We start from the raw sequence: 21,867 nt of genomic DNA, 5'->3' as shown, positions 1-21,867 counted from the left end.
GTAAATATTATAGTTTGTAAAATATACACCAAAAAGTTAGAAATGGTTTCCCCATAGAGGGTGTGAACCGTATATAATAATTATTAGTTTAAAAATGTTGATGGAAATATCTACCCATTTTACACACTACTAAGAAACTCGGACGTCACTTCTAATAACGTCTAAAACAATTCGATTTTCGAACGTCACTTCTAATAATGTTTAAACAATTAATTAATAGCTTTGCGAAGGATCTAGTATGTCACTTTGGGTTTTAAGTGAATTTGTAAGTCACGGACGTTAGATGGAATGACCACGTGAGAGATTTTTTTTAAAGGATTTGCGACCGGTCTAGTCCATCACTATTCAAGTTTCCACATTTGGTAACACTTTCCCGTTGGAAAAAACAAACTGTGTATTTCTAATTAAGAAATTAAGGAAGTGCAAAAGAGTTTATGAAAGCTAAATGACACCTATGTGGAGGTGTAATTTTACACCCTCCATTTAAGAGGTACAAGTAATACTATATAGTAAAATAGGCAAGATGTGCTTACAATTCTGTAGGGAGGTATTACTAAACACTAAAACCAGTGTTCTAAAAATCGGCCTAGATGGGCGTCTAGGTGGTGCTTGGGCGAATTGTTTTGTGCGGTCCGACTAGAAGGTCTCAGGCGACTGATTAATCGGTCTAGGCGGGACTGGATGGTGCAGAGGGGCCAGTTTGTGTTTTTTTAGTCAAATTTGTTTCTAGTTAAAAAACATAATTGGAAAAATCAATATCAAAATAAAAACCCATAATTTCACCAAGAAGAAAAAATAGAGGAGAGAAAAAGGAATAAATACAATATTTGAGAAAAATTGAAGACTCCAACTCTTAGCTTCAAGGTATGACTTTTACGTAGAAAGATAGCTGGAATTAAGGCTATTTAAATGCTTCAGACACCTATCACTATGGGAATCTATGAATCTGGGTCTCGAGCGGGAGTTAATATTTCAAGATTGCAGAGAGTTTAGAAGTTTGAAAGTGAAAAGGTATGGGGAGGAAGACTAAGGTAGGTCACATGACGAAGTGTAGTGTATTTTTTTTGGAGTGGGTATTTAGTTGGACTAGTGCAGACCGAACTTTGTTTTTGCAAGGAATCCAAGTTCAAGTCCCTATTCTTTTGCAAAATTAGAAATTATATACACAGGTAAAAAAAATGCACAAAACTTAAAAAGTTTAAAAAAGTTTTATTTATTCATTTTTCATATATATATATAACTGCCTAGTGCCTGCACCACCATCTAGAAAGTTTAGGCACTAGCGCTCCTTCACTGCCATACTACTGCCCAGCGTCTTTTTGAACACTGACTAAAAAAAGTCCGGCCGATCTAATAGTTTTTAGAGACTGGAGAGGTTCGGGTATAGACAATATTAGGCCCAGCCCAATAAAAGCCCACCAAAGACTATAAAAACAAGTAACAGGCCAAAAAACGCTGAAAACTGAAATGTTGCAGAAGCTTGCTCGTTTAGGCGCCATGTCAACCTTCACTCCTTCTCCTTCATCACTAGCTCTCAAAACATCTCCTTTTTCCATTAACTCAAATTCCCATTACTTAAATACCCTCTCTCTAAAACCCCATACCAATTTTTTCCGCAACGCTTCACTACGTTGTTTTGCCTCTTCTTCAATTGACAGAATCAAAGTTTACAATCCCATAGTTGAAATGGATGGTAAAGACTGTTTATTTTTACTTTATTTGTTAAAAGTATGAATATTTACAACTTTACTGTTGCTTTTTTGTGTTTTAAGGTGATGAAATGGCTAGAGTTATGTGGAAAATGATTAAAGACAAGGTAATATTGTTATTTTTGGTTAAAAGAAAGTTGTTTTTTGGGAGGTTGTGAAATTTTATGTGATGGTTTTATTGTTGATGAGTGCAGCTTATAAATCCATATTTGGATTTAGATATAAAGTATTATGATTTAGGGATTTTGAATCGCGATGCAACTGATGATAAAGTTACTGTTGAAAGTGCTCTAGCTACATTGAAGTAAGTTGTATAGTAATGTATGTTTGGTTATTGGATTAAGTGGAAGGGAGAAAAGAGACAAAGCATGAAACTTATACTTGTTTTCGGTTTTACAGATACAATGTTGCTGTCAAATGTGCAACAATAACTCCTGGTTAGTTAAATTGTTTCTTTACGCTATACTGATGTAATATTGATGTTGTTGCTTAGAAGACCAAAGTTATTTGGATTTGTTAGCTTTGTCGATGTTTTACATGTTGTAAAAGGTGTGGTGTAAAGAGTCTGTTTGGAATAATGTCAGTCATGTATACAATAGTAACTGTTAAATCTTCTGAGGGTTTTGGAAAATTTCTGGTAGGAAGTAGAAACCTTAATGCAAATATTGTATCTGGCGTCTTTGGTTGTTGGAGGAAACTCCAGAAATAAATCCCCTTATGGCCTTATCCAGAAATTAAAATTTTCAGCAGAATTTTCCAACAGCATCTTTGAAAAACTGTCCTTAAAACTATTAGAAGAAAACAGATTTTGGAAATTTTGAGTATGTTATTTGATGGTTGCTGTTTGATCATAGAGAAGTAGTCACCACAATTTGGAAGACCTATGAAAAAATAAGTTCTAAGCATCTTTCACTATTTTGAATCTTCAAAGCTACTCATTCTGGACTCGAGTTATCGTCTTGCACACAGTTGTTTTATAACTTAGGTTTTTATTTGATAACTTGCACACGGCATGGAAGTATTGGGAAGTAAGTAAAGGGTGCAAATTAGCTTACTTCAAATGTTTTAGGAAGCAATGTTAAGAATCGAGAGCTCAAGCTGGATCCTATATATAGGAGAGGGATCAATATACCATGGTTTTCATACCATGCCCCACAACTTCACCCACAAGACGAACTAGAATCTAATTTTTTGTGGATATATCCAAAAAACCATGAAGATCACCTCCACAAAATTTCATCTCATTTGATAGTGTTTAACAATGTCAAAAGATGATTGCAAAATCGAAGAATCTGGGTTAAAAAAAATTCAAAGTTGACAACATTTTTTAACTAGGTTGGAGGTTTCCAAATGAGCCGAATTTTGGTGAAGTAGCTATCCGTAATTAGTAGATCATATCCACAAAATATTAGCTCTTAACTTGTCTTGTAAAGGGGCGTGGTATAAACTATGGTATGAAAACCATGGTAAATGGATCCCTCCCCATATATATATGGGGAGGGATCCATTTACCATGGTTTATACCATGGGCCACAACTTCACCCACAAAACGAACTAGAATCTAATTTTTTGTAGATATGTCCAACAAACCATGAAGATCACCTTCACAAAATTTCAGCTCATTTGATGATGTTTAACAATGTCAAAAGATGATTGCAAAATCAAAAAATTTGGGTCGTTAAAAAAAATTTAAAGTTGTCAACAATTTTTAAATAGGTTAGAGATTTCCAAATAAGCCAAATTTTTGTGGAAAATTTATCCATAGTTAGGAGATCATATCCACAAAATATTAGCTTTTAACTCATCTTGTAAAGGGGGGTGGTATAAACCATGGTATAAAAAACCATGGTAAACGGATCCCTCCCCATATATATATATAATTTCCTTGATTATGAGGCTTTTGCTTGGAAGAAGAGGATATCAGTTCCTTATCACTGGAGTGAAAACAGTTTTTGTTCTTGGACAATTGTTTCTTTTACTCAAGAGGTGTCGTTTTCTTTTCCAGTGTCCTGAAATTATCACTGAACCATGTGTAATTTGAAACTTACTACTAGGCCGAGGATGATTGCATTTGTACTTTTTTTTTTCAGTGCTAGCAAATTGAGACCTGATAGTTCAACTGTAAACTTCTGTGTTCTTGAATTCCAAAAGAGGATCTAACATGGTATCAATTTCTCTGCATCCTTGGATGTCACACAGATGAGGGAAGAGTCAAAGAATTTGGGCTGAAATCTATGTGGAGAAGTCCCAATGGCACCATAAGGAACATTTTGAATGGTTTGTATTGCATTTAAATATTTAATCTTATTTTTCTGTGCTGATTTTGCAATTAGCAATAGAGTTCGGTAGTTCCTAACTGAATGTATCATCAGACTTGCTTGTGACACCTTCATTTTAGTCTAGTATGTGGTATTGCTTAGTGAAATAAAACTAGCAACAACACTAAGAAAGATGTTTGACCACTCTTTCATCTTAAAAACCAGGAAGCAACCTAGAGACCAGGTTTCTCCTCCAGAAGCTTTGACTCTCCTTGGTAGTTCTCCACAGTCATAGCTATTGGAGTTTTTTCCCCCCTAAAACTCTGGGATCCACCTTATCAAGATCCCACGAGCCTCTAATATTGTAATAATGTTTCAAGAAAGCAAACCATTTGGTTGGTAGAATGGTAACAATTCTATCCCTTGGAGCCTTGTCATCTTCCGTGTACGAGTTCTGATTTAGAGGAGCCCTCTTTACTCTTTTTGTATCTGAAGTTTCTGCTTCTGTTTTTCCTTTGCTTCCAGCTGTTAGTTGTCAAATTAGCAAAGGAATTACCACCCAGCGTTCAAAGTATCTTTCCCAGTTTTTCTGTATCTTATGTCATCCTCAAAACTTAATTTCTGTGTCCTTGGAAATTAATTACGCGTGCATTGTGCAGGTACTGTGTTTCGTGAACCCATCTTGTGCAAGAATATTCCAAGAATTGTTTCTGGTAACTTTTCTTTTCCATTTAGTTATAAGATTGGGTTATCCCAAAAGTGTCTTTGCGATACTTATTCTTAAATGTTGCAGGCTGGAAAAAGGCCATCTGCATCGGTAGACATGCCTTTGGTGACCAGTATCGTGCAACGGATGCTGTCATTAGTGGACCGGGAAAGCTTAAAATGGTCTTTGGTAATTATTCAGGACTCTGAAGGCAACTGTGAAGCTCTTAAATGTTTTATGTGTCAGATATACTTTGGTTGTTAATTGTTTCACTTCTGTTTCCAGTCCCAGCGGAGGGTGGAACACCGGTGGAGCTTGATGTGCATGAGTTCAAAGGCCCTGGCATTGCACTGGCCATGTACAATGTTGACGAGGTTTCTTTCTTTTGCAATTTGATTTAAAAGTCTAAAAGTGGTCAGGAATTTCTAGTCTCACATATTTATGCAAGAATTCTGTAATTTTCAGTCAATTCGAGCTTTTGCTGAGTCATCAATGGCAATGGCTCTTGAAAAGAAATGGCCTCTTTACCTGAGTACTAAAAATACGATCCTGAAAAAATACGATGGAAGGTATTCTTAAGTCTAGTTAGCAGTGAAGAAAGTATTTTCTGGTTGTGTATTATGTAGTTATATTTGGTAAATGAATCTTAATGACCCTCATTACACTCACTATTAATACATTACAGATTTAAGGACATCTTCCAGGAGGCATATGAAGAGAATTGGAAACAGAAGTTTGAAGAAAATTCGATATGGTCAGCGCATATCTATGATGGTCTGTGACTGATTACAAGTATTCTTAACATAACCTGAAACTGAACTAGTTTATTTTTTGATGTGCAGGTATGAGCATCGTCTAATTGATGACATGGTGGCTTACGCATTAAAAAGTGAAGGTGGATATGTTTGGGCTTGCAAAAACTATGATGGAGATGTCCAGAGTGATTTTCTTGCTCAAGGTGCTCATTTGGCTCCAACCGTTTGAAATAATTGTTCAAGTGAATACTTGTCTTGCTTCTTCTGTGTAACGCACTTGGTGATGTTTGCTTCCTTCTGCTTCACAAGAGTTTTTAATCTTTAGGACTTCGTGTTTACCTAAGTAGCTATACCTTAGTAGAACTTGACAGTTTTAGTTTTTTGCCGTGTTAGATAAATATCACTGCACTGCCTCACCTTACTCTTAACTTTAGTTATCCTTGTTTAATTTTTAATGCCTCGCTTGTCTCTAAAATGACTCTCTTTTTGTTGTAGATTTTATTTATATATTTTATTTATTTTGATAGTTAGACATTTATTCCCTTAACCCTTAAATCCCCTTTTATCCCCGGTGAAGGTTGGAATTGAACCCAAGACCATGTGCCCAACCTCCCAAGTCTTGACCAGTAGGCAACTGGAAACCTTCAAACTAATAGAAAATATCATAAAATATGATCCTAAAATAGAAAATAGTGATTTTTCAGTTTTTCTAAAACATTCTCAGCTTTAATTCTTATTTAGTTATTTTCAAGTGCTATATGAAAGTACTATTAGTGCAATGCCATTACCCATATAGTAATTTACCAATTTTGTAACCACATTGATGACTTCAGAAAATGTCTTTTCCCAACTGTCTTCACAATTTTCTGAACTTGTATTCTTTGTCCTAAACTAATAGTTGAGTGGTGACTGCAGGGTTTGGTTCTCTTGGCTTAATGACTTCTGTATTGGTCTGTATCCTTTCAACATCATTTTCTCATTGTGATTCTTTTTGACTTGTATTCTTTGCCCATGAATCTTGTTCCATGGTTTTGGTTGCTTGTTTGTTTGCAGTTATCCTCTGATGGGAAGACGTTAGAAGCCGAGGCTGCTCATGGCACAGTGACTCGACATTTTAGGTTAGACCAGAAGGGACAAGAAACTAGTACAAACAGTATTGCTTCGATATTTGCATGGACAAGGGGGCTGGAGCATAGGTACTTTTCATGTTTGTCTTTCATGAAGCTATACATGACTAACATGTCCGTCCAAATTAGTCAAATTGATCTTTGCTAGTTTTATCTGAGCAATAAAAGGAATCGTGAGCTGACTAAGCTGTTGATGAAAATCTTGATAGAGGATCTCTGCATATGTACCCTCTTGAAGTATAATACTGGATTTCTCCCTTTTCTTCCTGCAAATCGACCATTTTGCCTTAAGAACAGATCCGGGGAGGTGTTGTTGTTGTCCTCTCCTTACTAAAGTATCCATGTCGGACACAGATGCACAGCCACTTGTGCAAGACACGTTGTGCAGGTGATTTTGAACTAGTGTTTCTTCTATACCCTACAAGACTAAGAAAATAATCTATTAACATAGTTACCAGTCCAATATATACCACTTTCATAGTCACTTAGTGGTGTAAGGAGGCACTTTGTAAGGTTTTCAGCCCAATAACTAGTGGTGTAACTAAACAATAGTAATAGTTTTCTTTTTAATTAGCTGTGTCGCCGTGTCCTGCTCATATAGGTCCCAGTGTCGGACACCGACACATGTATCCGTGTCAATGTGAACTTAGTAGAAACCATATAACAGCTGCTACGATATGACATTGACATTGTCACCCTACTATTATATCTCTTGAGAGGATATCCTTGCTTCTGTTTTCTGGCTCAAACTTAAGTTAAACGATTGAAAATTACGTGAGTGGGTAAGAAAAAGGTTGCTGAAACTTCAGTGATTAAAGGCAACATACTGGGCGTCTGGGAGGTGGTTCACATTCCAATATTTTATGCATAGACGCATAGTTCCTGCAAAAATTAGACAATAAGGAGTTGTCAGCCATGGTTGATAAATTTGTAAATAGTAAGTACTTTATGAAGGAAAGCTGTCCACAAAGACGAAGCGACTCCGAGTGAGATTAATTTCAGCCATATCTCGGAGAAAATGCATGTTCTACTTTTAGTAGAAGCGTTTATATCCGGTACTGTAGGAACGCCCAAACATATATCCGACTTGGTTGATGATTTTTGGGGTGCGCAAAGAACACTGCCACCATATCATTTACCTTTCTCCCTAAGGTAAGATACTTTGTTGTCCTGTCCCCGCCTTCAACAGCATATGGTGATATTAGAGCCTTCTTTTTTTATCCCTTGGCACATTGTAGAAAATCCGATATGGCTATCTTAGAGGAGTCTGAGGCTCTGAGCATCGAAAAACAAATGATATTATATTGTAGATGTGGAACTTTTGAGTTTAGACCCATAGATTGTAGTGCCTGAACCTTGTCATGTTTTGAAATGTACCATTGGCAAAGTCCTTTTCTCCATGTAGCGACCACCTCCCGATCTAAATTTGCCTGCTATCGAGCTGTTAAAGTGGTATAAGGCAAGCGCTTATTTGTAATCCGCAAACTGATTCTTGTACTTAACAAAGTTAACATAATGTTAAAAGTAGCCTCAGAAATTGCATTTGTTATTTTGTGGTTGGCATTTTGGTTTTTTTGTAGTTGTTAGTACAAGTAATTTGCTGAATTACAAGCCATGCTATGATGAATATGTGATATCTATTTTTTGCTGATTGGTAAATGTTGTGGTATTTTGGTTTTGAATTTATTATTCTGCTCCTGGATGTAATTTGATTGCCCAACTTTCTTCAGGGGCAAACTAGATAAACATGAACAATTGTTGGATTTTGTATCCAACCTAGAGACTGCATGTGTGGAAACAGTGGAGACGGGCAAAATGACCAAGGATCTTGCCCTTCTGATGCATGGATCCAAGTCAGTATTTTTTTCTGCACTTTTCTTATGTTTGCACGGGACATATTTTACTTTTTATCCTTTTTATCCTTTTTATATACCTGGATATCCCTATAGAATACTTTTCCTCTTTATCCTGATTAAATCAGCCTAATTGGCAGAATCGCTAGAGGCCTAAACACATTTAGGTAGTATTTGTACATCCGTAAACACATTTAGATAGTATTATAAACAATGCTAAATCTCTCATTAATTACAACAATATTTCAAAATGAAATAAAATAGTAATGGTAACAATAAAATAAACGATGAGAAAAAATCATGGCTTTCCAGTTGCAAATCAATATTTCTCGTTTGATTTGGCTTAGGTAAATATTCTTTGGATTCTTTTAGTGAGTCAATGTCTAAATTCGATATATGTTGCTTTGAATTAGTCAATATTCTTGCCTTCTTGGCATCTTATTTCCATGTACATTCCCAGACTCTCCATCCTTTTGTTTAATATGTAATTTCTGCAATGCAATCAATAAAAAGCTTTTTTCTTTTTAGCCCGTCCCCAAAAAGAAAAAATAGTTGGACAACCTTAACTTAATTACCGGTATACCTCTCTTTACAATTGAATGATAATAGTTATAGTATGTTAATTCTCTTCAGTTTTAGAATCTGTCATTGTCACGTAGTTGTTTATCTATATTAGAATTATAGAACTTAGTTATGGACTCATGGTTAGAAGAAACGAGTATAAAAAAATCTACCATTTGTCTGGCAGAAAAGTTGACCTTTGGTTTTCCGAAAAGGAGATTTTTGAGATATGGCTGCTGGCGGTAGGATGTAAAGGGGATCCACTACTTAACAGTATCATCTTAGTTCCTTTTCTGGATTGGAAATCCATTTAGTCTCCTATAAGGCAGATAGCGAGATTTGTTTTCTTTTGTCAGTATCAATATAAATTGTTAGTTGCTAGTACTGAAGAGAGTAAGTCATTCGTTACCAAAGGAAGGGGCGTTTTGAAAGGATAGAAATTTATTTTGATATTAATATCCCCAGTTACATCTAGCTCATCCTGATCAGCTTCTTGGAGCTAAATGTTAATCTGCAGAGGTTTTGTCCCACTTGACCTACCTTGATAAGCTTCTTATAGCTAGATGGTTAATTTGCAGATGTTTCATTCCATTTGGAAATGATGAAGTGTTCGATTGCTATATATATATATATTAGTGGAGATGGGGGTGATTATATGAACTCCACTAAAATGAACTCCACCACCACATAACTCAATGAATTAGAAGCTGATTTTTGGTGGAGATGTTCTCCACACAATAGAGATCATCCTCACAAAAAATCAGCTCTAAGAAGATGTACAACCTCATAAAAAATTATTTAGAAAGTTGTGAAATTATCCAACGGTCCAGATTTTTATAATTTCGATACAACTTTTGACAAGGTTAGACATATTCAATTGAGCTGATCTTTGGTGGGAGTGTTCTCCGTCATGATATGTATACATCCACAAAAAATTAGTCCTCAATTCATTTTGTAAGTTCATTTTTAGGAGTGGAGTAACTTTGGAGTCACTATAAAGTGGAGTTCATATATTGAATATTCTGGGATAGTTGAATTTTATTGACTGATAGAAGAATGCATATAGAAGTGGGGGAGATCCTCAACTGGCTCTGTTGCAGCAACATCACTAGGCTATGGCCAGCGAAACCAACCACAAGAAAAACACCAATTGTCCCTCCCCAAAATGCATTCAGCAGAGTATATGTCATTTCAGGAAATAGAATTTTTGGCATTATTTCTCTCAATGAAGTCCTAACGTTAGGGCCGTTTTCTTGTAGACAATATGTTGATTCAGTTTGTAGCCAAAGGATTCAAGTAGAGAACATGTCTAGCTGAGAAAACTTGTAGACGTATAAGATTAGGATTTGAAGCGGTAATTTTTTTTTAATGATTAATAGAAATGTATGCATATGTTTGTTTTGATTGTAAAAGCAGTTTGTTCTTGGTGGAAGTCGGGATTGTTCCCAATCCATAGCTTTATTCCTACAAAAGCCTTACAATATGAGTGAGGGCACCCTTCAAATGTTGAATTCAGAGATGGAAAACTGAATTTTCTGATTAGAATTTTACTTTTTCTCGGTTGCTCTTTATTGGCGAATATGTGTGTGTATCCAGTATTGTTGCTATCATCTCAAAAATATTCTTCGTTTCATGTGTTATTATTATTTTGTTAATGTCAACCTGACTTAGAAGGGGGTTCTAATGATTGGGTTTTGATATACAGAGTGTCAAGAGATTTGTACTTGAACACAGAAGAATTTATTGATGCTGTTGCGCAGAATCTTGAAACAAAGCTCAGAGTGCCATCAAGTTTGTGAATGGACTGATGAGTTTCTTATAGCATGGCTAATCGAAAAAAAATTAGCGGCTTAGTCAACATGTACTTCAGAGTGATTGGACTGTATATCTGGGGAGTGACTATACTACGCCACTCGAGTCATAATTAAATGAATACACGTAAATTTAACTTTAATGTTTTGGAGGTTTTTGTCTATTTTAGAGTATTAGGTAAATATGACTCTTCAAGCAGACACTTTAGTATTAGGTAAATAGATTTTGGAGGTTTTTGTCTATTTTAGAGTATTAGATAAATAGGACTCTTTAAGCAAACTCTTTAGTATTATGTAAATAGGACTCTTCAAGCATTACTATGGATCCCGAGAAAATCAGGACCATCACTTAATCCTTTAAGCAGATTCTTTAGTATTAGGTAAATAGGACTCTTCAAGCATTAGCACGGATCCCGAGAAAATCATAACCACCACTTAAGCCTTTATAATTTTGCTTAAAAGCTGAGCTGTTTTGTATTATTATTAGGTAAATAGATTTTGGAGGTTTTTGTCTATTTTAGAGTATTAGATAAATAGGACTCTTTAAACAAACTCTTTAGTATTATGTAAATAGGACTCTTCAAGCATTACTATGGATCCCGAGAAAATCAGGACCATCACTTAATCCTTTAAGCATATTCTTTAGTATTAGGTAAATAGGACTCTTCAAGCATTAGCATGGATCCCGAGAAAATCATAACCACCACTTAAGCCTTTATAATTTTGCTTAAAAGCTGAGCTGTTTTGTATTATAGATTTATTTTTTGAAAATAGAAAAAAAGACATTTTGTCTAATTTCTTCTTTCAATAAACTTGGCTTCACTGCAATTACATGATATATATTGTCTTCTGTGGATCACGTGTTAGACTGCAATACCTTTTTGACACAAGTGTTATTGAGATTGTGTTGTTTTATTTACTAGTAACTAGATTAAGAGTTGAGACTCGTCTTTTTCAGCAGAAAGGATTTTATGAAGGTTATTTGGGCCCCATTTTGATTATTATTTACCCTACATGGCTAGAAGGCTACATACATATAGATTTCAATTCCTTGACGCACCCTCTTGACAATTCAATGTGATTATTACTTACGGCGCCCGTTGTATTATATTTAGATCCAATTTGGCACTGCTGCAATCCTTCATCGTGCCCATAGTGTCAACTCGTGAGGGAAAACATTTTAACTAATTTACTAGCTAGTAAGAAGAACTGTCTCTACTCTACAAAGCCTTAAAAGATGGTGTACATGTATCATGTATTAGTATAACTGTATAAGAACATTGTGCTAGTGAATAAATCCATTCCAGTAGACCAGTTCTAAGTCCTAACTAGAAATTGAATAACCAGTGACTACGCCATTGACACAAGTGTGCGTCTGTGCTGCCGGTTACCTGACGATGCGCTTGATACGTCTATCCTTAGCTATGCCAATCATGACAGTACGGTATTCCAACGCAAGTTGGTAATGGTATTAGGTGAACGATTGGAATTGTCCTAATTGGCTAATTGCTCGACAAATCCTTTCGAAGGCATGGTGCTCACAAACTGAAGCACTTGTAGCCCAGGAAGACACCTAACTTAAATAAATGGACGGAGTTTAACATTATGTCCAGTGTTAGTTTGTTATGCTTCCTGTTTCAATTTTAAACAAATTAACAAAGTAGCCTAGGACTGTATTTAATATTCCGTCAGGTGTTAAATATTCGGAGTATGGGTATATATTCCTACGGGGTTGATGATGCATGCCTACCAGTATTTTATGACAGTGACTGGTATAGACTCTTTGACAGAGTCCAATGAAATACATTTGTCCTCAGGAATCGAATTAGCATTCTAATAGCCCTATGTATATAGAATACTTACACAGTTCTATGGAGACTTAATTAGGATAGGACCATATATACTGTGTCCAGGTGTTTAGGCTCATGCAGGACTACGATCGAGCAATAATCAAACACTGTAACAGAGTAGAGAGATTATGCTTAAAACATTTCATGTCCACACATATTAGTTCTGATGATTTTCTGTTGTGTAAGATTATTCTCAAGCTTGAAACACTCCCAAAATTTAGAACACCGAACACAGGCAATATCACAATATACATGCTAAGAATTAAGAACAGTGTATGCATATATGTTAGATAATCTTAAGAATAGTTCCATAAGCTTCCTCCATCCAAAATTTCTACGCAGTCTTCAGATAGAAACAAGTTATTTCTTGGAGGGCTGAGCAGCATTCCTTGGGCCATATCCTCCAGTAGCATTGGCATGTCAAACAATGCCTCTTCATCCACAAATGCCTCTCCATGACCACCAACACCGAAGTCATTTCTTGACCCACTCTGTACTAAATATGATTCGGTACTAGAAGTTGTGTGCAGTCTCATTGCTGCAGCTGCAGTAGCTGCTCTGCGGATATCTGAGGGCGATCTAGACTTGGCGACTGGATATTGAGGAATCAGTTCAGGGAAGTTGAGAACAGCATCATCTCCTTCAAGATGAAATGCTGCAACATCATATGCTGTCGCTGCCATTTCAGGAGTTGGGAATGTACCTAGCCACATACGTGTCAGCGTACGCGGTTCACGGATTTCCGACACCCATTTTCCGTACCGACTTCTAATGCCTCTATAGTTTGAATTTTTCCACTAATTTGCCCACTTAATCCACCCGTGGAAGTGTTAGTGAACATTCTAGAAATTTCACGACGTATTACGCTCTTGAAAGGCTCTTTAGATTAAAAATACTAGCCTTTTGGGCACGCTCAATGAGCATGAAATTTACCGTGAGCTATATGTTCATACGTATAAAGATTGTTACAAATAATCATCTACTATACAATTTTGCTATTTTGCATGTGAACATATGTAAAAGAGAGGAAATATAAAGGTTGAATCATGCATAGACAGTATAATTTATAATTGCATAAATGATAGCTCAATTTGATTAAAAGCTCGGCTGAAATATACAATCATTCCAGTAGACTAATGCGTAGATAGCTCAATTAAACAAAAAGTTCAAATATAAATAATCGGAACCCGAACCCAATCGTGCTTATAAAATTAAACCGATCCCAAAATTCCAATTTCAAGATATAAATGTTCACAAATGTAAATATATTGAATTTGTGGTGTAAAATAATGTAAATTTCAAATTTTAGAATATATCAAAATTTTATCCAAAATTTCAATGTAGAACTTTTGAAATTTTGGATGTGAGAGTGAAACTGTGAAAAAGATGTGAAATATAGAATAGAAAGAATAAAGAGAGATAGAAACATATATGAGATATGAGATATTGAGGAGAAGATGAGATGAGATATTAATTTATTAAGAGAGAGAGAGAGAAAAAAAAAGATTTAAAATATTGAGGAGAAAAAGAAAATAGAAAAAGAGATGAGATATTAAGGAGAGAAAGAGATGAGATATAGTAAATACGTTTGTACCCCTCCTTTACCTCACTTATTACGTTATTTTGTTCATATATTAATGGAATAATTGAAAAACACTAGGGGCAGTTTCAGTATAGAAATTATATGACTTGTGAATTTGTCTTTAGTGGGGGGTATCTAATGTTTGTTTTAACCCTTCACACTATCAGTTATTACATATTTTTTCTTTGGCAATAACTGAAATAAGTGAAAACAGTTAGGGGCAAAATTGAAAAACAAAAATCCAGTCGACTCAAAATCTACTGTTACTCAAAGAGTTCTCTTTACAGAGTAAAGATTTAGTTAAACCACACACTTCACCCTAGCAGCCTAGTGCAATTGACTCAATTTTCTAGACGAGGACTTCAGAATGATCATGCATCCTTATATAGGTTTTCAAATTGATGAACAACCCTTGATGGGCCATGTTATGTTCGATCTTGTGCGTGAACGTTGAAGGTCTTTTCATGATTTCAGCCTACAATTTTTATCCATATTGAATTTTTAGTTCTGTTCGTACTGCAAATAGCAAATCTTTACTGATTTTTAACTTAACTATAAAGCACGAGCATCCTAATATTGACTTTTTTATTCAGTTTTATCATTCTATATAAGTACTTTCAAAACTTAATAATTGCAAATAATAGTATAATACCACCTGTTATAAATGTGCTGAGTATAGGATTTTTTTGTTATTTTTTTTTCACTTCAAATTTTGAAGACACACGGAATACGGATACCTTATATTTTTCTTTAGAGTTTTTTCATATGCTCCAAGAACAACATCAAATCCATGAAAAAAAAATATACAATCGAGACAGTCTTGCTATCTCGTGGTAAATTTTTTCATACACTCTAAAAAAAATTTGTGATCAGCTTGATTAAGAAGAGCTTTGATAGTTAATACAAGCAAAGATTCCATTATAGTGAACACAATTATCTCGCGGTAACTGATTTTTTGTGTGGTGGCTATCAAAAAAAATTTTAAAACAAAAAAGGGCTCACGACAACAACCTTCAATGGATTTTCTATATCGCGGCAACTCCTTGTTGTGGGCATTACCTTTTCACGGCAACTTCTTGCCATGGGCGATTTATGATTAATAGAGGGGGTGCCAATACTTTTGAATTTGTCAAATGGGTGCCAATCCCATAAAGTGGGGTGTAAATACCGCAACCCTAACTATAAAGCACGAGCATCTTAATATTATTCACTCGTATTTTTTTCTTCAGTTTTATCGTTCTATACAAATACTTTCAAAACTTAATAATTGCAAGTAATAGTATAATACCACCTGTTATAAATGTGTTGAATTGTTTGATTGACCGCCTATCTACACAGGGGCAGCAACTGACGAGATTTTATTTATTTATTTATTATTATTTTAAAAAAATCATAAAATGTTCACTACTGTATCCCGAGTTTTGATATTATTCTATTTTTAGTTTCATTCTTTATATCAAGTTAGCACTCTAGCTTTTAATTCTTCCCATCTTCATCAATTTTTTTTTTTAAATACTAAACATTATCATAAACCTTCATTTTGCCAAAATTGTATTTATAGCAATCCTAATCCTTTGGTAAATAATCTCTTCGTGTTTAATTGAACATGGTGGACATTACAAAGTTCATAAAGGAACAAGTAGGTCGTCGTCCCCGTCCTCAATGGTTTCCAGCTTAAGATATTACCAGATTTCTTACAAGGTGTAGATCTATTACAACTACAACTGATATCGTCACCAATGCCAGCCACAAAGTGGTTGGTGGTAAATCTAGAGATGGAGTGGGTGAGTGCATTGTTGATTTTAGTATTGTTGAGATAAATGCGATGTGGTGTATAAGAAAATCATTTACATACTTTCTACCATGGACCAAAATATCGCCGATATATCCGATATATAACTGATATATATATCGGTATTTTGGTACACCGACATCGATATTTCCGATATATATCCACCGAATATATAACTCTTTTTTTCCGATATATATTGGAATTTCCGATATAAAACTTTATATCGATGAGATAATCGATATATCCGATATTTATCGTTTGACTTTTTGACAATTTTTTAATATAAATATGATATTTCCAATATATTTCCGATATATCCAATATTTTTGATATTTTAAATAGTTTGGACTGGTCACAAAAAAAATAAATATATCTGATATATATCGGTTTTTAAGTACACCGATATATTAACCGATATCGATATTTTGGTCCTTGTTTTTTATCCTCATCCGTACCGTACGTAGTATCTTTAGGTAATCTTTAAGAAGGAAAACATGATTGCCAATATAAGACACGAATGCTTCACTTCTTTTAGAAAATAGCAACAAATACATATGTTTAGAAGATTGATATTATTCTATTTTTAGTTTCATATTTTATATCACAAGTTATCAACACATATTTGATTTAACACTCTACCTTTTAGTTTTGCCCATCTTCATCATTTTTTTTTAATACTAAACATTATCATAACCCTTTATTTTGCCAACTAGCAAAGTTGGTAAATTTTTTGGGTAATGATACCAGAGGTTAACACTCTAGCTTTTAGTTTTGCCCATCTTCATCATTTTTTTTAATACTAAACATTATCATAACTCTTTATTTTGTCAACTAGTAAAGTTGGTAAATTTTTTGGATAATGATACCAGAGGTCTGGGACTGTCAGTACTAAAGAGTTACTGATCTCAAAAAAAAAAATTTGCATTTATAATAATCCTAATCCTTTAGTGAATAGTCATTTTGTAAGTCACTTTGTGTTTAATTGAACACAATGGACATTACAAAGTTCAAAAAGAAACCAATAGCATTTACATACAACTTTCTACTGGTTTAGTCTTAGAATTAATCCTCATCCGTATAGTATCTTTACATAATCGTTAAAAAGGAAAACAAGACGGCCAATATAAGACACGAACGATTCACATATGTTTAACAGATTGTGCGATCACACATACAATCATTTGAGAATTACTTTGAGAAAAAAAAGTATTTCTCAAACTTGATATTGATTAAAGCTAATGTCCATACCACACCATATGAACTAAAACTAGAAGTCCTTTATTCATCTAGATCCAGAAGAAATCTATTGAGCTTCAAAGACATTCGTCTTAATTGATTCAACATTAAGACTACAATTGGAACGAAAAAAAAACAAAAAGGAAAGATAGGAGGTGGTCGGAAGGAGGTTGAGTGGATAGCACGCGCATGTGCATTGGGCTTCAAGTGTAAACTAATGTGTGCGATGTGTCAGAAATGAGAGGGTACAGTAAGTTAGCAACCACATCAACCGAGACTCCGAGAGTATAAATATCATGAAACCGCCTAAACGTTCATCTCTTTTGCTGTATTATTCTGTAAACGTGTCACGTCAAACGACTGCCTCTGTATATCACTTCTTGCGAACAGTTGTATCCTTTGTTATTCTTTCAAGCCCACGGTTTGGTGTGAAAAACTGCAAATCACGACAAAAGATGGTGAGCTGAGTACGACGATAAACAAGGCGCGCATCGCCGATTCGAACTCCCCAAGTCCCACCGTTTAATTAAGTAGCTATCATTTTTACAATTAATTGGGATCCCCATACATAATTTCAAACATAATTAATGGAGCATGAAAAGTTTTACAAGACCGAGATCACCTGATCATAATAATTAACCTAGAAAACGTTAATTGATTTTTGGTATTTATTTCCCGTGTCTAGGTTCCCTCCATATATCTATCCGAACTAAATTCCCTCCTTCCCTCGTTTTCTTATTTTTTTCTCAAACCCCTTTTCTCCCCACCTTCCTCCGCTCAAACACCTCCCCAATACTCCCTCTCTCTTTAATTCTCCCCCCTTAAAATTCCCCAATAAAACTCCAAAAACTAAAAATCAATCCTCGAGATCAATTTCATTAAATCAAGGGTTTGATCTAGAAATATTCCATGTCTATAAATCGAGTGACATCAGGAACGATGATTCGACAATTGCCTTTTTCTCCTTGTATTAAAACCCCTTTTGTTTCGTCTGATGATTATCATCGTTTCTCTGCTTCAGAAATTAAAGAGTCGTCTGATTCTATTGTCGTTAAAGATTCTCCCGTAAGTTTTCTCTCTCTTTTTTTTAGTAATTGGATTATTTGTGTTGATTTTAGTATTTAATAAGTTGAGATTATAAAACAAATGGGGGGCAGCAGTTGAAGCGGAAGGCAGAAACAGAAGAATATGAAGCCGAGACTAGTGGGAGGACCTTTGATCGGGCGCACACCGAAGTGGTCAACAGTCCCCACCGGACACCTCAACCAGGAAAAGGAGGCAGAATAAACAGCAGATCCAAGGTACCAAAGAACGGTAGACATGCGCCTCAAACTCCCATATCAGATGCGGGTGAGAGATACATTCTGAGTTTTTCACTAACTACATACTCCTTTTATCATCATCAAACAAAAATGTATTAAGTATTTAATAAGATACGTTTCTGAAATGCAGATTCACCTGGCATGGCTGTTACTCCAGTTGCTCACCGTATTGATAGCTCTTTAGGTAATTGAAGTAATTGTTTTTTCTGAGATGGTGTTATCAATAACATATGTTGGGTAGTGTTTCTTTTAATTAAATTTCTAATATATGTTAAGAAATACTCAAATGAAGTGATGATTTTTTTGTGTCAACGATTGCAGGTATCTTGACAAAAAAGTTCATTAATCTGATTAAACATGCGGAAGATGGTATTCTTGATTTAAATGAAGCTGCTGAAACATTGGTGGTGAGCATTTTGCTACCCGCATATATAAGTTCTTATAAGACTGCTTCTTCTTCCCTGCAACCTGCATATATAAGTTGTTAACATTTTCTTCTGACACAGGTACAGAAGAGACGGATATATGACATAACCAATGTTCTTGAAGGAATTGGACTCATAGAGAAGAAGCTTAAGAACAGAATACGCTGGAAGTAATCTTCTCTTTTCCATCAAAGAAATTCTAGTTGTTGTTTTTAATATATTTTACTCCTTGGGTTTACTTCTAAAAAATCATTAAGCACATTTAGTTACTTAATTTTTCTTGAATGTTTCATCAGGGGTTCCGATGCTTCTGGCCCGGGGGAAGTTGATCACAATGCCACAATTTTACAGGTGCATAGAAGCAGATCTTAACTTTTGGCATGGAAACACTTAACGTCTTTTTGTATTTTTTTGGTACACCTTATCATGTTGTTTGTCCTGTTTTTATTCCTTTCTATTTTTGTTATTTTCTTCTTTTCTATGTCCATTTGAACTATACTTCCTTACTGGACGTTCTATCATTTTACAATTTCCCATGTCTTTTCTTTGTTTAGTTATTTTTCGTTAACTTGATGATCTTGAGATTAACTATCTTTTGCAGACAGAAGTTGAAAACCTCTCTTTGGAGGAGCAGAGATTGGATGATCAGATAAGGTTTGATTGTTAGTTCCACTGATGTTATTGCTTATATTCAAACTCCTTTTCTGCTAATACTTACTGTTCCTTGCAGAGAAATGCATGAAAGACTCCGAGATCTCAGTGAGGATGAAAATAGTCAAAAGTATACTTTCATTTCTTTCTACCTTTTTCGAAAACTTTGATTTTATTTTCAAGTATATAATTTTTCTATGTTGCTTCCAATGTATCTATTCCAACTGTTTAGGTGGCTTTTTGTGACCGAAGAAGACATCAAGAGTCTACCCTGCTTTCAGGTTCTTTTTGTGCCATATGCAAAATATGTTGATTTTTGTTAGGCAGATTCATACTTAGCTCATGCATTTCTTGCATATCTTCTTGCAGAATGAGACCCTGATCGCAATCAAAGCTCCACATGGCACCACTCTGGAAGTCCCAGATCCTGATGAGGCTGGTGACGATCCACAGAGGAGATATAGAATCGTCTTAAGAAGCACCATGGGCCCCATTGATGTTTACCTTGTCAGGTACACTTGTTCTTATGAATACAAAACATTGGCGGTCTCCACTGTGTTGCTATTGTCTATCATCTTGTACTCTAGTTGACTCATATTTAAGTTGGAACTTGGCATATTTTGCTAGCTGAATGCTTATTGTCTCATTTTTTTTAGTCAATTTGAGGAGAAATTTGAGGATTTGAATGGTGCTGAGGCTCCTCCAAGCACACCACTTCAGTTAAGTACTGCGTCTAATGAGAAACATGACACAGCAGCAATGTCAATGGAGGAAAGCAGAATAGAGGAAATGGAACAGCAAGGACAGGATACTAATAGGATTTCCTCTGATCCTAGTACTTCACAGGACTTCGTAAGCGGGATCATGAAAATTGTTCCGTCAGACATTGATGTAAGTTAATTAACCTAAGTTCTTGTGGCTAAATTAACTGTTTAGCATATTTATGGTGTTACTAGGCATTCTGTCAAGTAAACAATGATCCTAAAAGCAAGGTTGTTCACCTCCTCCCCTCGTGAGGTCCACATGTGAAACAACCAACTTTTGAAACGATGATAAAAGATATCTTGGATGATTTACATGCATGGCCCCATAAGTTGACAAGGAACATGCACACTTTTGGGAGTGGGAAAATAATTAGCTCTAACAAAGAGAGTACAACAAAAGGGGCTACTTTTTCAGATAGATGATAAATATTAGATAATGATGTCTGATCCAAAAAAGGGAAGAGAAACAAGAGGATACGTTGATGTAAAATGGTTTCATTTCAGAACCTGGGTTTTGGAAAGCTCCAGAATGCGCATGTTGATATGATGAACTCGTGAATATATATTGAGACACTTTTCTCCAAGAACGCACACCATTTTTTCTACATAAGTATAATAAGAGCTTTTCAACAATTTGAAGATTTTATTTCTTGTCTAACAACATTGGAAAATCAATTTCTTTTACAAGTGATGTTTATTTCATATTGGAAATCTATGCCACGTTTTTTTCTATATGTTCGGAACTGTCTCAACTTAATTCAAAGGCATCATTCCTCAGCTTCATATATCAACTTTAAACTTTCCATTACGTTCTTTTGCAGAGTGATGCAGATTACTGGCTTCTGTCAGAGTCAGGAGTTAGCATCACAGATATGTGGAAGACAGATCGTATCCTTTTCTCCATAAATATTGTCAATGTTCACTTTTCCCTTTTTCCGTTTCCAATTCATTTAGTTTTGCTGTTTGAGTACATCCTTGATTCTGACTGTAGCGGTTGTTGAATGGGGTGGAGTGAATGCACTCAATGCTGCAGAGTTTGTGATGACTGCTGCCAACACACCAAGGCCACAAACTCCACCATCAGGAATTATTGCAGTGTCTTCTGCTGCAAACTCTAATCCTCGATGAGTGGGGCTTGACAAACAAAATGGTGAATATCTCAAACAGATCATGCCCATCCACCCTTGAATTACGATTAAATGGTTATGATGGACTCCCAAGATGCTACTGGAAGAAGCTAGGAGATGGGAACTTACTGCTAAAGTGTACCGAGAGTAATGTATATAATCCTATGTTCCCAGGCATGAGAAAAATTAAATTACATGATGTTTCCGGGTCTGTCCCCTATACTATAGCTACGTTGTACTGATTTTCCTCTATAGTACTGTTTAAGTTGGTTATGGAAGTAACATGCTGGTTTATCAATACCAAATGGGCTTTTTTGTTGGTATTTTTTCTGTGATGG

The 21,867-nt window shown here is 35.3% G+C and overlaps 2 protein-coding genes and 1 pseudogene across 4 annotated transcripts; 2 read left to right on the top strand and 1 right to left on the bottom strand.

The window, feature by feature from the left end:
• The first annotated feature begins 1,463 nt into the window (after nucleotides 1-1,463).
• LOC147523567 (Isocitrate/isopropylmalate dehydrogenase family protein) lies at nucleotides 1,464-10,923 on the top strand. The gene is made up of 15 exons (XM_086599052.1): nucleotides 1,464-1,693; nucleotides 1,773-1,816; nucleotides 1,904-2,013; nucleotides 2,109-2,146; nucleotides 3,909-3,986; nucleotides 4,627-4,680; nucleotides 4,761-4,862; nucleotides 4,959-5,047; nucleotides 5,139-5,242; nucleotides 5,359-5,427; nucleotides 5,516-5,631; nucleotides 6,344-6,378; nucleotides 6,482-6,624; nucleotides 8,286-8,408; nucleotides 10,675-10,923. The coding sequence occupies exons 1-15, from the start codon at nucleotides 1,468-1,470 to the stop codon at nucleotides 10,766-10,768; spliced, it is 1,425 nt and encodes a 474-aa protein (XP_086455178.1). The 5' UTR covers nucleotides 1,464-1,467; the 3' UTR covers nucleotides 10,769-10,923.
• Nucleotides 10,924-12,782: 1,859 nt separating this feature from the next.
• Nucleotides 12,783-14,636, bottom strand: LOC147523566 (ethylene-responsive transcription factor ERF026 pseudogene; annotated as a pseudogene).
• A 3,163-nt stretch (nucleotides 14,637-17,799) lies between these two features.
• On the top strand, nucleotides 17,800-21,852 carry LOC147523565 (transcription factor E2FA-like). 3 transcript variants are annotated; one of them, XM_086599041.1, is made up of 13 exons: nucleotides 17,800-18,305; nucleotides 18,401-18,590; nucleotides 18,693-18,746; nucleotides 18,884-18,969; nucleotides 19,069-19,157; nucleotides 19,284-19,338; nucleotides 19,589-19,641; nucleotides 19,718-19,768; nucleotides 19,871-19,919; nucleotides 20,008-20,150; nucleotides 20,295-20,529; nucleotides 21,224-21,290; nucleotides 21,394-21,852. In XM_086599041.1, the coding sequence occupies exons 1-13, from the start codon at nucleotides 18,150-18,152 to the stop codon at nucleotides 21,528-21,530; spliced, it is 1,365 nt and encodes a 454-aa protein (XP_086455167.1). In that variant the 5' UTR covers nucleotides 17,800-18,149; the 3' UTR covers nucleotides 21,531-21,852. The 3 variants fall into 3 exon arrangements, with proteins under 3 accessions (XP_086455167.1, XP_086455159.1, XP_086455163.1); XM_086599033.1 differs by having other exon boundaries at nucleotides 17,802-18,305; nucleotides 18,395-18,590; XM_086599037.1 differs by having other exon boundaries at nucleotides 17,803-18,305; nucleotides 18,398-18,590.
• The last annotated feature ends 15 nt before the right edge of the window (nucleotides 21,853-21,867 follow it).

Source organism: Coptis chinensis, chromosome 1 (genome assembly GCF_015680905.1).
Source record: "Coptis chinensis isolate HL-2020 chromosome 1, ASM1568090v1, whole genome shotgun sequence".
Classification (NCBI taxonomy): Eukaryota; Viridiplantae; Streptophyta; class Magnoliopsida; order Ranunculales; family Ranunculaceae; genus Coptis; species Coptis chinensis.
Note: the sequence above shows the minus strand (reverse complement) of the source record. Positions and strands in the feature narration are given on the sequence as shown.